This window comes from Halichondria panicea, chromosome 8, assembly GCF_963675165.1.
Source record: "Halichondria panicea chromosome 8, odHalPani1.1, whole genome shotgun sequence".
In the NCBI taxonomy this organism is placed as follows: Eukaryota; Metazoa; Porifera; class Demospongiae; order Suberitida; family Halichondriidae; genus Halichondria; species Halichondria panicea.
In genome coordinates, this window is record NC_087384.1 from 5660142 (window position 1) to 5675225 (window position 15084).

The following is a 15084-nucleotide window of genomic DNA, read 5'->3' on the forward strand; positions in this document are numbered from 1 at the left end:
AATGCAATGGGACTTCCCCACTTGTACAGCCATGTTTTGAACACACAAATGTAAAGGCAATTGACATGCATATCGTATTACTACAGAGACTTATACTCTTGTTTTGACGATAGTCAATTTTCGTGTGATACTCTTCAATATACGAAAATTTTAACCAAGTTGTGAGATATGGTAGGCCGGGAGGGGCTGAGCATTGTACCATCAATATGATCATATGCACGTGTACACAATGCGACCTTCGAAATAATCATGGTTCCTATAGCTATAGCCTGCAAGCTCAATCTTTTTTCACCACAGTAATTTGGTAGTTTTCAGTGTTGTCACAATTAATTCAGTGCTGTCACACAGTAATTTAGCCTCGATCCCAGGCCGAGTTTTCGCTTTTATAACGGTTAGGCAAACAACTGGTTGTTCGCCTAACCGTTATAAAAGCGAAAACTCGGCCTGGGATCGAGGCTAACAGTAATTATGCCTCGGTGCACATGCGCAAGCGAGGTATACAGTAGTGTGTTTGTGTGTCTCTGTGTGTGTCTGTGTAGACCGCTACAGCTGCTCAAGGATGAATCAAGTGCAAGTAAGAGTTTCTATAGGCTTCTAGTCATGTTTACTTGGATTTTAATTCGTGGATTTGCAAAATAATGCTTCGTTCTCGAGTTATGCCTAGTTTGGCTTACTTGGAATGCCATTGCAGCCTTTTCAGAAGAGTCCGTAGCAAAACTTGTTCACCAAGTGTTACTACTCTACTTAGTAGTTAGCTCTGCACTAGAACGCTAGCTATTGGTAGCTGCAAGAGTGAGCAGAGAGCTGCAAGGCTCTGCTGACTTGCAGCCGGCCATTAATTTTAGACTTGAACTTTTGGCATCGATCGTTTTTAACAACAATCATGGTTGATCATTTGGTTGATTGCATGCAGTAAAATTAAAGATGTTCATCATGATAATTATAATCAATGAATGTGTGTATAAAAGCTAGCTATTAGTAATTTTATGTTGGCACCTCCACCGAGGCATCAGCACCCGCAGTGCTTTCATTTAATTTTGCGTCTTAGGCATGGCAATGACGTTGTGTCCACTGGAAAACTTTTATTTTAATTTTAAATGTGGCGATCTTCGGTAAAATTCGTCAAATCGCCTTAAAACACCCACCAAATTTTCCAGTTATAAACTACAACTACTGCTAACTAATGAAAAGACTAGCAAAAGCAAAACTTCAGTTAAGATAAGACTTTCACTTTCAAATTATCAACAAAAAACAGGCATCGAATACAAAATATACCAAACAACACACCTCCATGTTCTGGGCTGAGTTGCGAGTGATGGTTGAGCCACCTGTAGGCAGCACTGACTAGACTGACTTTGCCCACTCCGTAACTCTCATCCAGAGCACCCCTCACTAGCTCCACCCCCTTAAACACACTCTCACGCCAATATCTGTCTCGGTACCTGTGGGGGGACATGCAGGGTCACTAGATAAGTAAAACTAGTTGTAACATTATAAGTTAGACTGAGGCTGCCCAATTATGCTGGCATAATAATATTTGAGCATAATACGCACAATTTTTGGGTGAGAATTATGCTGGATAATAGGCACCTTTGTGCAGATTTTAGAAATACAGGTCAGTACGAGTCATAGTATAAACATTTGTAGGCCTGATGGAAGTATACTAGTGGTTAATTATCTCCTTGGTATTCTATATTATAGTGTTAATAGATAGAGTCATGTGGCAATTGTTAATTATAGTTACTTGTGCAACGACATGGGGTCAACTTTAGAGGAATAATTATATGGAGATAATAGGCGATTTGAAAAAAATAATAGGCAGTTTGAAGGCTGTTAACTTAGCATAAACGAATAGTCGAGCATAATCTACCAACCCCTACTACCCATTTATACAAGCACTGTTTTGCAGTTAATTTTAAGGGTCAAACTGTAACTTGAATCATAAAACATGACCATGCAAATACAATCAGTATACAATCCGACTTAGTGCATGCATGTGCATGCATGCCCACTCACAAAGAAGAGAACTGTGGGTCGATGAAGAATCGCCCCTCTTTAAGCTCTCCCCTCGTGTTCTCAAAGTCAGAGTAGCGGTACTTTCCTGTCAACATGCCACAGGCAGTCTATGGTGGGAGAGAAAGGGGGGTGATACTCATCGCTATCATATAAGCATGCACGTACAATATTATTAGCGTGAATTTGTGGTGCAGGCTTTTTAGTAGTTTAGACTCTTCTTTAATATAGCTAGGCCTCTACATGACCAGGAGTACAGTATGTTGCTTAACTTAGAAGAGACATAAATTACTGTCAGTCTGTACACGTGAAACTCACAGGGTTATAGACGTAGAACCTAAGTCCAAAGTACCTCAAAGCAGGCAGCAGCTCCTTCTCAACATTTCTGTGAAAACATACATGCACATTAAACAGCCATGTGCCAATTAATACTGCGAGACACTTATACATAATTATATGCAAACTACGTACCTTGTTATTGCGTTGTACATTCCCTGATAGACGGTTGGTGAGACCCATCCTCTGCTCTTACAGATCTGGCAGATATTGGCTACCTCCCACGAGGCATAGTTGCACACACCTAGCTCCTTGAACTTGCCCTCTGCAAATAAAAACCAAACAGGACGCATTGGGATTAAAATTAATACCATAATTATAATTGTAGCGATATATTTTGGAGGCGTATCATTTTTTGCGGTTTTTGTTGATTCACCTAAACCTCAGGGCCTCGAAACTTGTAACTTTCGATAGTGTCCTCGAAAATAAATTTATAAATCTGCGAAATATATAGATCTATGTTATATTCTCGAAAATTTGCCGCTATACCAGCACCATAATTATAATAATGTATTATCATCATCGACATGTCTTTAATTCGTATAGAGAGGTGTTTTTTTTTAAAGAACTACAGTCTAGTACATGTGTGCATGCATGTACACTTACGAATTTTTTAAAATTGCCTTTATAGAGAGGTCAAATAATTATTGTGCATTGGTACATCACCTACAATCTAGCAGCTATACTTAGCTTGATATAGAAATGGAGTCACAATTAACCTTGCCTTATTCACACACACTCACCTGTGTACAGCTGTTGCATTGCCTCCAGCGTCTCCTCGATGGGCGTGGCATGATCAGGGGAGTGGAGGTAGAGAATGTCCACACAAGATGTTTGCAGATTGGTCAGACATTTGTTAGCTTGTTCGTAGACACACTCCTTCTTAAAAGCTGTCAAATAATTATACTGTTTTCATAACTTTACAGTAACTGCGTATAACATAGCATTCATTGCACTTACTGTATTCCCCAAATTGATTGATCTTAGTGCCGACAGACTGCAAATAAAAATTATGGTAGATATAAATTATACGATTTATGATTTCATGTGCTAAAAGCATCGGCTGCATGGAATTACACTACAGCCCACACGTACCAGTTGAGATCCGTTGGGGCTAGTTGCCGTGTACTTGCCAATGGTCTCATCAGACGACCCCTCAGGATGTGCATACCTGAATGGGAATGGGACTGGAGTATGTAGGTGTAAAAAAGTCAACGTCTCGACTTCTGTAACATGTATAATATATACCGTGTTCTTCTGATTACAGTGCCACAAAACAATGGCGCACAAAGTTTGGTGCATGCTTGTATTGGAGTGGTACTTACGTTAGAACGTATAGTAATAGTAGCTGTTCCCAAAGCTATAGTAGATCATTTGTACGTATAGCCTTGATTTAAGACCACATCCAAATTTCTTTTTTAATAACCTAGCTGAAACCAGTAAAAAATAATTCCATGGTGCCAATTGAAAAATGTTTGGACTTGACGCTATGGAATCAATATAGTGACTAGTGTACTTCTTCGGGTCTCCATATAAAGCTTTGTGTGGCTACAGAGATTATTTTTGGTGGCGCCTTGCTAAATGGAGGCCAGTATCACTTTTTTTCACGAAGCTTGAGGACACGTCCTAGCTCCACCTGTAGTTGCTCCAGTTGGAAGGCCAAGGAAACACCTCATGCAGGGTCAATAGATTAGAACGATCATTGTAACAATCAACATTTAAATGACGTCATAAAGCCATTTAAATGACGTCATAAAGCCACGCAAATGAACTACGAGCGCGCGAGGACCTTGCACCATATGTACCCCTAGTTAATGAACTAAAACTCACACAAGAGCAGTGTCGACATTTCGGCCGCCTCGAGATAAGAAGAGGTTCAACGCATTGAAGCACTACGAAAAAATACAGTCACTGTAGGTGCATGTACATCTATTTAATTATGTATCAAACGATGAAGCATTCGTGCAACAACAATAAATACTTCATCGATCGTTCGATCGATACGTACATAGATTATACACACAATTATTGTGCAGTCTCAGATACATCAGAATTTGCAATGCACACTCACCTCCTTCTCTTCAAGAAAACCTCTTCTTCTGAAGTCTCCAGTCCCCAAAATCACCTTCAATCGAGACGAGAGAGACATGATAGATATGGATATGGTATAGTGCAGTGCTAGCGATCAGAGGTAATGTGAAATGGGTGTGGCCACCTTCGGTTCACAAGCTAGCCTCGACCCCAGGCCGATCCGTCTCCAATTGAACACTAAAAAAATCGGCCTGGGACCTTATTCACTAGTCTGGCCCTAGACCACTCCCTTGCACGTGATCTGACATGTGCCCCGGGAGGAGTCTGGCCTCGAGACTAGCTATTCATGCTAGATCTCCTATGAGATGCTAGAGACTACTCATGAATCAGCCGCACTTTCCAAGTGCGGCTGATTCATGAGACTAGCTAGAGACAGACAAGATCCAGAACAAGACAAGGAAGGAAGGTACGTGTAGATATATACAGCACCTCGACCTCATGAGGAGCAATTTTGCTGGCAAACCGTTGGAAGCTGGTAGAACTCCGAGTGCATGTCTACAATATGTTCAGAAGGAGAGCACTCGATTCATCTCTTTGTTTATCCTGTAACTTAACTGTCGTGACCATTGAATTAAGTGATGAATTCACAGTGTCAACCATTAAATTGTACAGTTTGTGCTCAAATATTCTATATGGGCTGCGAAACAAATTCCACCAGAATGTTGAACAATCCTTCGTGATGATCGAGTGCTAGACTGATCAATAAAACAAAAACTGGATTATGCTAGCATGCAATGTAGGACAACAACATTCGAGTAGGAGTTCTAATAAATTCCGCGTACATTAGCTTCAATCACATCATAGATCGTACTGTTCTATCACTGAAAACACAAAGCCAGGCTGAGTCTCTTGAACATCATCTGGGTATATACAGTGATATGGCGTACTAAATAGATATTAGACATTGGAAGGTTTTGGAGTAGGATTTATGCTAGCACCACCTATAATGTTTGTCAGGTCTTCCACGGGCAGTGTAATTGATATTGTACAATCGAAAGCGCTTATTTCAAGAAAATACATTCGTTGAGATAAACAAAATACTTGAGGAAACAAGCATACTATCAGCAGCTACAATCCATTGCTGCAATTATGCAAGTTAATAATTGTATCACATTTCACATTACCTCAGATCATGCCCCTCAGTGTCTTCAGCTTCTAAGGTAGAATGAATGGAGCCTCCAATTAGTACAGGAAGGGTGTATGCCTAGGTTGCTCTTGAGGCTAGCAGAGTCTACCTCTTTGTAGCAGGTACGTTGGCTATTTAGAACGACCAGTTCATGTGAGAGTAATCCCCCTCGATTTCTTTTCAGGTAACCAACCGACCACTGTCCGATAACACAAAAGCACCTGCCAATGCCCTCCCCTATGCTATAGGCTGATTACGTTTCTATCCCTATAATGGTTTTAAGCGCTCTTTCGCAAAGACGCTATACTTATTTCACTCCCCCACTAGGTATGTACCTAGTGTGCCACTGATAATTACCATGTCAACAACATATTTCTGACTAAGCCCTAATAAATTATTCTTACCCATTATTCTAATTCTTGAAAAATGTGCCTATTCTCATAAATATTATGGTCCGATTATTCTCATAAAAAATCCTAACAAATTGACAATACAAAATTTAAAAGGTAAACATAAACACACCACACAAAACTGAAACACAACATATCATGACTCTCGATGTTATCTTGCTGATAAGCCATTAGGATGTCGTTATGCAAAACTTAATGAAAGGATCTTTACCAAAAATTAACATTGCCCAACTATTCTTTAGACACCTATTATGCTCCGAGCATAATTTATTAAGTATGCTTGTGTAAGAACCTAAATATTGAGCATGACCATCGGACAATGAAATACATAGTTTTTGTAAACATAATTATTACACATTATTTGTTCATAAGTTTCTTTGTCTCTGTGCTAAATCGAACATATGTTTTACTTCTTTCCTGGCGGGGTTGGAGCTAGCTTAGAGAGCTGGTCTGCAAGATCCATGGCCATTGCACTCATGGCACAAGTGGGGTTCCAGGCACCGCCAGTCGGCCAGAGAGATCCGCCGGTAAGGTAGACATTTTCCACTCCTCGAAACTTGTAGTCGAGACCCACAGGAGCAGTAGGGTCGTCATCTCCCCCAATCCACATAGTGGAAGCTTCGTGCACAAGCCCAGGGACACGTCTCTCCTTCTTGGTTGGCCTGGCGACTCCATTCCAGTTACCTAGCTCGGGGCTCCAATACTCAATCTGGGTTTTATCTCCGCCAGGGGTCAAGTAGTCCTCGAGAACTTGAAAAGTGGTATCATCCATAGCATTCCAACATGAGTTGTCTTGATCATTGGCCACAACCTGCAAAACAGCATTGGAAGTGATGTCTTCACCATTGTCTTTCTTGTACCAGTTTTTCGAGTTTGTATGGTCGAGTTCTCCCAAACAGGCACAAACAAATACGACGTATCCATGGGAGGAGACTAGTTGCTGGAAGGATGGAGCAGCCACTACATCAGGTAAGTGACGCATGGTGTCGTAGATATTTTCCACTGGCGTGTCATCGATAATTGCCGTTAGTTGGATATGAAACTGTGCTCCTGTAACAGTATCCTTTCCCGGCACATATATTGCAGCCATTTGTAGCAGTCCCTGGTTATCTTGCAGAACTTTTGTGTATTCCACCTCGGTTTTCTGTGCTGTGAACACGTTTGTCTTTCGTGTGATAGATGTAACAGGAACACGGGCAATGATGGAACTGATAAAATGGGAGGTGAATCGTGCTCCAATGTTGGCTAGCTCTGGAAATGGAGAGGAATTGAGCATTAAAGTGGTGGGGGGTAGCGTTCCCATGGCAAGAATAAGCTTGGCACTGCCCAGAGTAAAGTCTCCTAAACTAGTATCGAGGATAACTGCTTTTCTCCCATCGTAAACAATTTTCTTGACACAGCATTTCATGACCACTTTTAGCGTTTGAGGGGTTTTGTTTCTCTTGCTTTCTTGATTTTTCTGGATAAGAATGTTAAGGATTGGTCCAGACGCAGAAAATTTGTTGTAGTCTTCATACCTGTATTTAGAAAGTACATATGTATAATTATATATACAAGTCATAATAAATTATATAGTAAAGTATATTCTGGAATGCCTGCATGCTGGTAAGTTATGCAATCTCTCTCTCACCTGTACATCTTAGCTCCTACAGCAAGTGGTGCATATTCGATTCTGCTCACAGTTGCTATTTTTTCAGGTACTGGCTTCAGTTTCTTGTAGACCAATTGCTGCAAGGCACCAAAAATATGACTGTCAGCGCCACTCTCTTTGCTGGAGATTTCGTTTGCTGGGACTACATTGAGCACCCCCTTAGCTGCAGGGAAGTAGGAATGCACCTTCGCTTTAAGTTCAGCAGGCCACCCCTCCATCTCATCATCTTTTGGTTCTGGACACCAAGCACTCCAAAACGATGATCGACCACCAAAGTAGTTGTTCATGCCATGCTGGAACTTGATGTACTCTCCATTATGCGTGTCTTCAGTGATTCGCCAGTGGAAAGTCTCCGCTTGACCCCCCACAGTGAATGTATAGGCAGGGGGGAGGTTCTGGAAATGCTCCGGATGAAAATAAGCCCCGCGATCCATCACAAGTATCTTTGCATCAGGCTTGTTGCCAATCATTTGCTGAATAAAGCTGAGGCAACAAAAAGAAGAACCAACAACAACATAATCAAAATTTCCTGACACGCTATCAATTTTCCACTGCTCCTCGTTCATGAAGTAGATTTTGGTCATGATATCGTCGACTGAGACCTCCTGTTGTCCAGCTGTAGGATAGCCATTCTTACTCTGAGTAGGCAATTGGGCCATCATGCACCTGAACTGTGCAACTATATAAGAGAAGAGTTGAAATAATGATGGACTTGAGTAACAGTTATGACTCAATGATGTCCTGATTTTATAGCATTCCAAAAGGAAATTGGGTAGTCTGTGGTATTAATCTGTAAACTCCCCCTGGAAGTACATAATTAACATCACCCTAATGCTGCATGGGATCAGGAGTACTCCTGATGGGATGCATGCATGCATGAAAACTATATTATTATGTACCAGCCTATATTTATAGATCTATATACTTAGTGATTTTTCAGTTGTGATTTACTGCAGCTGCATGTATAAATAATACATTAAGGGTATATAGCGTGCATGCATGGAGGAGAATACTTTGATAGGATTATGGCTTTAGCATAATCCTTGAGTCTACGTATTTGTGCGTATGGATTAATATAATCCACAACCGTTTGTACATAATAGATCTGTTTCCTCCTTGAGAAATTTCCAACAATGTTCTCACTATAAAGTGTAAATATAGCTAACTGCAATTACAAGGATTTACACATAATTATAGCAAACATACAACAGATGAGAGTAAGTAATTTTGTATTATGCATGTATAATTATATAGTATACTGATTATAAATGTGGTTCATGGTTCCTTTAGAAAGCTATACTTTCTTAGAAACCTTGTAATTCAATTGTGTTGGGAGACCACGGCATTCTTTGATGGCTTGTAATTTAATAAAGATTATCAGTGTTGATACTACTTGGTTGAGAAATTACCACTGTATTTTCACAGATGTCTTGCAATACCACACCACTAAACCAACAGAGGGATATCCATAAAACAGGTTTGACAATAGTAATTCTATAGTGCAATACTCTAATATTCAGTTCCAACTTATCTCTGTCTCCCAGTGCTGCAGTCCATGTGCAATTTTGTTCCAACTTGTTGTACTCTCCCAGTGCAGTGCATGTGCAATTTTATTACAGAGATGTATAATTATAATGCAATGGGACTTCCCCACTTGTATAGCCATGTTTTAAACACACAAATGTAAAAGGAACTCTCTCCAATGCATACAAGCGGCCTTGTATATATTGAGTGACTGTTTGTATAGTTTTGATAGTCTTTATATATATAGCTTGTATATATAGCTTGTACAGCCATGTTTTGAACACACAAATGTAAAGGGAACTCTCTCCAATGCATACAAGCAGCCTTGTATATATTGAGTGACTGTTTGTATAGTTTTGATAGTCTTTATATATATAGCTTTCAATTGTACATAGCCATTCCTCCTTCTCCCATTGTGCATGTACGCGAGCGGCAGATCCTATATTTATAATTATTTTGAGGACAATTGTATAAGAGTTTATTAGGAAGAGTACGCAACTTCACTTAAAACTGTAGTGGGCGTTCTGTCTAACTTACGTCTTATAACTACATGCACATGCTGTTTGATGGCTTGTAATTTAATAAAGATTATCAGTGTTGATACTACTTGGTTGAGAAATTACCACTATATTTTCACAGATGTCTTGCAATACCACACCACTAAACCAACAGAGGGATATCCATAAAACAGGTTTGACAATAGTAATTCTATAGTGCAGTACTCTAATATTCAGTTCCAACTTATCTCTGTCTCCCAGTGCTGCAGTCCATGTGCAATTTTGTTCCAACTTGTTGTACTCTCCCAGTGCAGTGCATGTGCAATTTTATTACAGAGATGTATAATTATAATGCAATGGGACTTCCCCACTTGTACAGCCATGTTTTGAACACACAAATGTAAAGGGAACTCTCTCCAATGCATACACAAGCGGCCTTGTATATATTGAGTGACTGTTTGTATAGTTTTGATAGTCTTTATATATATAGCTTTCAATTGTACATAGCCATTCCTCCTTCTCCCATTGTGCATGTACGCGAGCGGCAGATCCTGTATTTATAATTATTTTGAGGACAATTGTATAAGAGTTCATTAGGAAGAGTACGCAACTTCACTTAAAACTGTAGTGGGCGTTCCGTCTAACTTACGTCATAACTACATGCATGCTGTAGTACAAACTGTAAAATCAAATTTGCAATGAACAACATACTAGAATGTTTTGCGGATGAAAAACCTTTGCGAATGAGCTAAATTAGAAAAATTGACCCTTGCGATCTAACTATTGCGTTCTGGCAAGGATCATGTGTATTTACTAGTACTAATTTAGGTTTTTTGCGATTTTATTGTTGCGAATTGATCAATTAACTCTCGCAAAGTTCGCATTGTTACTCACAAAACATTCTAGTAATGATTTATCACTAATGTTCAACTGCCTATAGGAAAAGCAATGAGCAACATAACTAATTTTATTCATTGCCTTTCCTACTACAGTGCATCCAGTAGATTACCACAAATGTGTGAGTGGTTTTAAATGTTGATTGGAACCGTTCGTGCTGATACCATTGCAGTGACGTTTCTAGGAATATCGGTAGGAGAAATTTTTGGATTCCGTCCACGCACAGGAAGCGACGCCCACGTTTTACTGCGCATTACATGCAGGCAACAATAAAATTATACTGTTTTACACAAGAAAAGTCACAAAGATATCAATTCTACAAGTATACCATTCAATATTTTTCACAGTGTATCACTATGTGTAGAAGACATAGTCTTGTCAGTCGATTGTTCTGTGTGATCGTACTGCTGTCTTTATTCTCTTCAGACCGTGCACTGAAAGACTTCTCTGCTGAGCAGCTATACTATATAGCAGAGGAGTAGCCTCGATCCCAGGCCGAGTTTTCGCTTTTATAACGGTTAGGCGAACAACTGGGCCTGGTACTAGTTGTCTGCGCATGCGTCAAATTTTCATTGTATATTTGTGGTCGGCAAAAATATTTAATAAATCAATAATAGAAATTTGTACACAGAAAATGCACAGAGTGAGTACACAAAAGATGTACATAGGGAGCTGCTTCACAAAGGCCTGGGGAGTTGCCAGTTGTGCTGCAGCACAATTACAGTGACCCAGGGAAACTTCAGGATGATTGAATGCCTTCAAATTACGTTTCAAAAAGATTTAGCAGGCTGCTGGACTTCTGTGATTCTAGGCCCCAACTCGTAACTCAGTTAAATTTTGCTTGAGAAAACGTAGATTCTCTTGATGTCTCTGAGCTACCCAGCAACGCTCGAATGAGCAGGTCATACTCCAGTCCTGTGAGTATAGGACAATATTAAAAGAAACCAAAGACGGTTAAACCCTTACCTCAAACTGTCCAGTCTCGTCCGTTAGTATAGCCAAGAGGAGCACTGTTGGGATAGCTGGATATTAGCCATTGCTCCTAGATCCTGTACAGAGAAGTAGACATTTTAAATACGTGTAGATCTATACATATTAAATTTCTCGGTTATAGTGTCATTGTCGACGAGCTGATGATGGCAGCACCAAGTTCACTAGCTCACACTCTTCACTTGATCCACCATATTAATGATGAAACTATAGTCTACCTACGTACCGGTAGATCTTGCCAAACATGAACAAGACTTAATAGCATAGCCATAGGGCCCACACAAAAATATCTGACCTTAACAAGCTTGACAAAGCTTTATACCTCTTCCCTTGTTGTTCAGTCTTCAGAATAAGCTTCAGAGAAGAGAGAAGCTTCAGCCATTCCAATCGATTCCAATAATGATAAAACGGGAACTGACTTCTAGTACACGATAGTACACGAATATAAATGTCACGAAAGTGAACGAGAATATCCATTTGTCAGAATCTGACGAACGACTGACGCATGCGCAGACACCAGTTGTTCGCCTAACCGTTATAAAAGCGAAAACTCGGCCTGGGATCGAGGCTAGCAGAGGAGCAGAGGACCTGATCTCACACTCTACCTGAATAATTATACAATGATTTTGATGCAGATATTCTGATGATAGTATATCATTGTGCTCCTCACTATAGCCTATAGTGAGAGCACAATGATGTAATTATACTATCACCAGAATATCTGCTTAGCAATGGTTTTGATTCAGATGTTCAGACTGGTGATAGTATATCATTGTGCTCTCACTATATAGGCTATAGTGAGGAGCACAATGATATACTACACCAGAACATCTGCATCAAAACCATTGTAAGCATAGAGTGTGATCAGGTCCTCTGCTCCTCTGCTGGTGATGGTTGTAACTTGAGTCACTTTAGAATAAAATTATAGCATGCTGTCACAGTACGCATGCCCAGGAAACTTGGATATCTACATGAAGGTGTGGTCTCCATGCAATCCGCAGTATATAAAAGCTCTTGTTACAGGGTTTTGCAGAATTCTTGCAACAGGGCTTAACAGACAAAGCAATAACTTCCATATATGGAAGTCAACTGCTAATAATAATAGTGTACATGTCCATGGAGGTACATATATATGTATATAATTATAATTATTTGAATTAAAAGATGTCCTGTGAGCCTAAGAGAGCATCAGCTTATTCACAAGATTTAATTAAGGTGGTGGATGGTGCACCAGGTGGAAATGCAGGGCAAATATTGTTGTGAAGTTGGTGTGTGCAGAACTGTTGGCATAGCTGTGTATTGACAGATCATTATCAGTTGCTTTTAGTTGTGTTCTTCAAAATATAACCAGACAGAAGATGGTTAATTCTTGTTGCAAAGCAAAGAAGTGAGAGGAGCATACCTTCAAGACATGTACATTTTCAATGATCATCCTGAAATGTTGATGAGACAGGAGCTGACAGAAGAAATTTCCAGAGGAGATTTGGTTACAATATAAGGCCTAAGGGGCAAGCCTTCTGTCATCAAGCTTATCAATATCGCCCAATACCACTATTTTGAGGGTGTTTCGTTTATCAACTGTTCCGATATCATTGAAAAGAGCAACAGTTCTCACAACCTTATATGAATATAAGCTGATGCTCTCTGGACATCTTTCAATTCAAATAATTATACACATACCAGGGTGTCATACATGATTTTAAATTAGAGGGGATTTTGAAAAGTCACCAGAACATTTAAAAAAAGGTCAACAGTTTTTTCAATACCCTGCAGGCTATGGACACTCAGTCGTACGACTGAGTACCTGAATGCAAATTTTAGGGGGGAGGGGGGAATTGGAGCCAGAGGGGGATAATCATATATCCCTGTATGCTGCATATACATGTACATGTACTCAACATATTATTGTCAGCAGTTGACGTCCATATATGGAAGTCATTGCAGTGTCTGTTTAGCCCTGTTGCAAGGATTTTACAAAACCCTGTAGCTAGCTAGCTATAGCTCTAGTGCAATGCAGGCTCAGGCTCATGCAGCTCCCAGCTATCCAGTAAGTTACAGTAATTAATGTTGAACTTAGGGGGTGCTTGAGCATCCTGAGCCCCTAGGTGGATACACCACTGCGCATTGTGTATAGGTGAATGAAGCTACAACATAATTATTGATTTCCATAAATCTATACATTGTAAATGGGCGCACAATAGCTGTACGCCCACTCTTAATTTGGTGATGATGTCATCAGAACAGTTGAAATTTGTAGTTTTTCAGCGTTATCTCAGCAATGGAATAAGCATAGAGGATGTTCTTGGTATCAAAATGTAGCCCATTTATCTGTAAACTTACTACAGAAATTTGAAAGCTAAGCTATTAATTTTTCAAAAGTTATTACTCTAACCAAGAGTAGACCTGAAAACCAGTAAATCATGAATTATATACACTGTGGACACTGTTTATAAGGCCCATAAAGGATAGCCAGGATACCTAAACCATTCAACAATTATCTTATAAAGTCTGAGAGCTTAGCTGTTTAGTGGTTAGTGTTTTATTATTCTAACCGATTACCCACTTACTATAAAAATTTACTGTTGTATATTAGTTCTATTAATCCCCCCAAACCCACCACCTCATGTTTTCATTGAATATGTTGTAGCTTATTCATTCACCTACACAATGGTATCAGCACCATTTCTTAGAAAGGTTCCAATCATCAACATTTAAATACAACCACTCACACATTTGTGTAATCTACTCTCTATAAGCTGGATGCACTGTAGTTGCGGTCAGAGGAGGTCCGACATGCGTGCATCTATACAATAATAGTGCAACGTACGCTATGACAAGTACAGTTGAAAACAGCAGTGGTTCTTGGTCAGACATGCATGCAATGGAACTAAGCTTTATGTGTTAACGAATAGCTATAGCGCTCTGGACATTCACCGGGACCAGAGTAGTCTCACAGTAAAGAAGCCAGAACTCAAGCATGGCTGTATAGTGCGTATTTGATGTATCAAGCTTCAAAATGAAACTGTATTTAGCTAGCTTCAATGCATGTGTGTACAAGGTTTAATTTATACTTTTTTAGCTTTTACCCAACTAAGCTTTTTACCATTTGAAAATCTGTCAAAACAAATAACTTTTTTTGCTGAGGCTATCTATCCTACATGTAGCTAGCTGTAAACGCAGTGCCATGGCATCCAAGTGAAAATACACACACAAACAAACATACTTACTATACCGTCTTTCTTTTAATTACAGCGCCGCTAAAGATTTTCATTGGCGCACAAATAACCATAATTCCAGTTTGGCACTTATAATATTATTTAGAGTGGTGTTTAGCAATGTAGAGTACTATAATATAGCTATAGTATAGCTGTTTCCACGAGGCTATCAGATCAGTTGTACATGTCATACCTTGCTCATAAAAATTACTGAAGGATTGCCTAGGAAAAGCACAAAAACAAAAACAAAATATTGCTTAAAACAGTACATGTGAATGACGTTGTAACAGATTGGAGTTATGCACTCGCCGAATTTCTTGTTTCTTTGCTTTTT

At 39.6% G+C, this 15084-nt stretch overlaps 2 protein-coding genes across 3 annotated transcripts; both read right to left on the reverse strand.

Annotated features, from left to right (window-relative positions):
• Nucleotides 1–467: 467 nt before the first annotated feature.
• Nucleotides 468–14695, reverse strand: LOC135340329 (aflatoxin B1 aldehyde reductase member 3-like). 2 transcript variants are annotated; one of them, XM_064536647.1, is made up of 10 exons: nucleotides 14690–14695; nucleotides 4421–4503; nucleotides 4180–4241; nucleotides 3445–3520; nucleotides 3310–3346; nucleotides 3093–3239; nucleotides 2485–2614; nucleotides 2332–2398; nucleotides 2017–2123; nucleotides 468–1442 (listed from the first exon to the last, which is right to left on the reverse strand). In XM_064536647.1, exons 2-10 carry the CDS (start codon nucleotides 4496–4498, stop codon nucleotides 1214–1216), a joined length of 933 nt encoding a protein of 310 aa, XP_064392717.1. In that variant the 5' UTR covers nucleotides 4499–4503; nucleotides 14690–14695; the 3' UTR covers nucleotides 468–1213. The 2 variants fall into 2 exon arrangements, with proteins under 2 accessions (XP_064392717.1, XP_064392716.1); XM_064536646.1 differs by lacking the exon at nucleotides 14690–14695 and having other exon boundaries at nucleotides 472–1442; nucleotides 4421–4576.
• Nucleotides 6287–9344, reverse strand: LOC135340327 (uncharacterized). The gene is made up of 2 exons (XM_064536645.1): nucleotides 7607–9344; nucleotides 6287–7493 (listed from the first exon to the last, which is right to left on the reverse strand). The coding sequence occupies exons 1-2, from the start codon at nucleotides 8287–8289 to the stop codon at nucleotides 6383–6385; spliced, it is 1794 nt and encodes a 597-aa protein (XP_064392715.1). The 5' UTR covers nucleotides 8290–9344; the 3' UTR covers nucleotides 6287–6382.
• Nucleotides 14696–15084: the final 389 nt, after the last annotated feature.

Coding starts and splice junctions, on each gene's coding strand:
- LOC135340329 (XM_064536647.1), bottom strand. CDS start 4,498: ATGTCTCTCTCGTCTCGATTGAAGGTGATTTTGGGGACTGGAGACTTC. Junction 2,124..2,331: donor GGTTCTACGTCTATAACCCT/GTGAGTTTCACG, acceptor CTCCCACCATAG/ACTGCCTGTGGCATGTTGAC. Junction 1,443..2,016: donor GACCCACAGTTCTCTTCTTT/GTGAGTGGGCAT, acceptor GTCCCCCCACAG/GTACCGAGACAGATATTGGC.
- LOC135340327 (XM_064536645.1), bottom strand. CDS start 8,289: ATGATGGCCCAATTGCCTACTCAGAGTAAGAATGGCTATCCTACAGCT. Junction 7,494..7,606: donor GTAGGAGCTAAGATGTACAG/GTGAGAGAGAGA, acceptor TTCTAAATACAG/GTATGAAGACTACAACAAAT.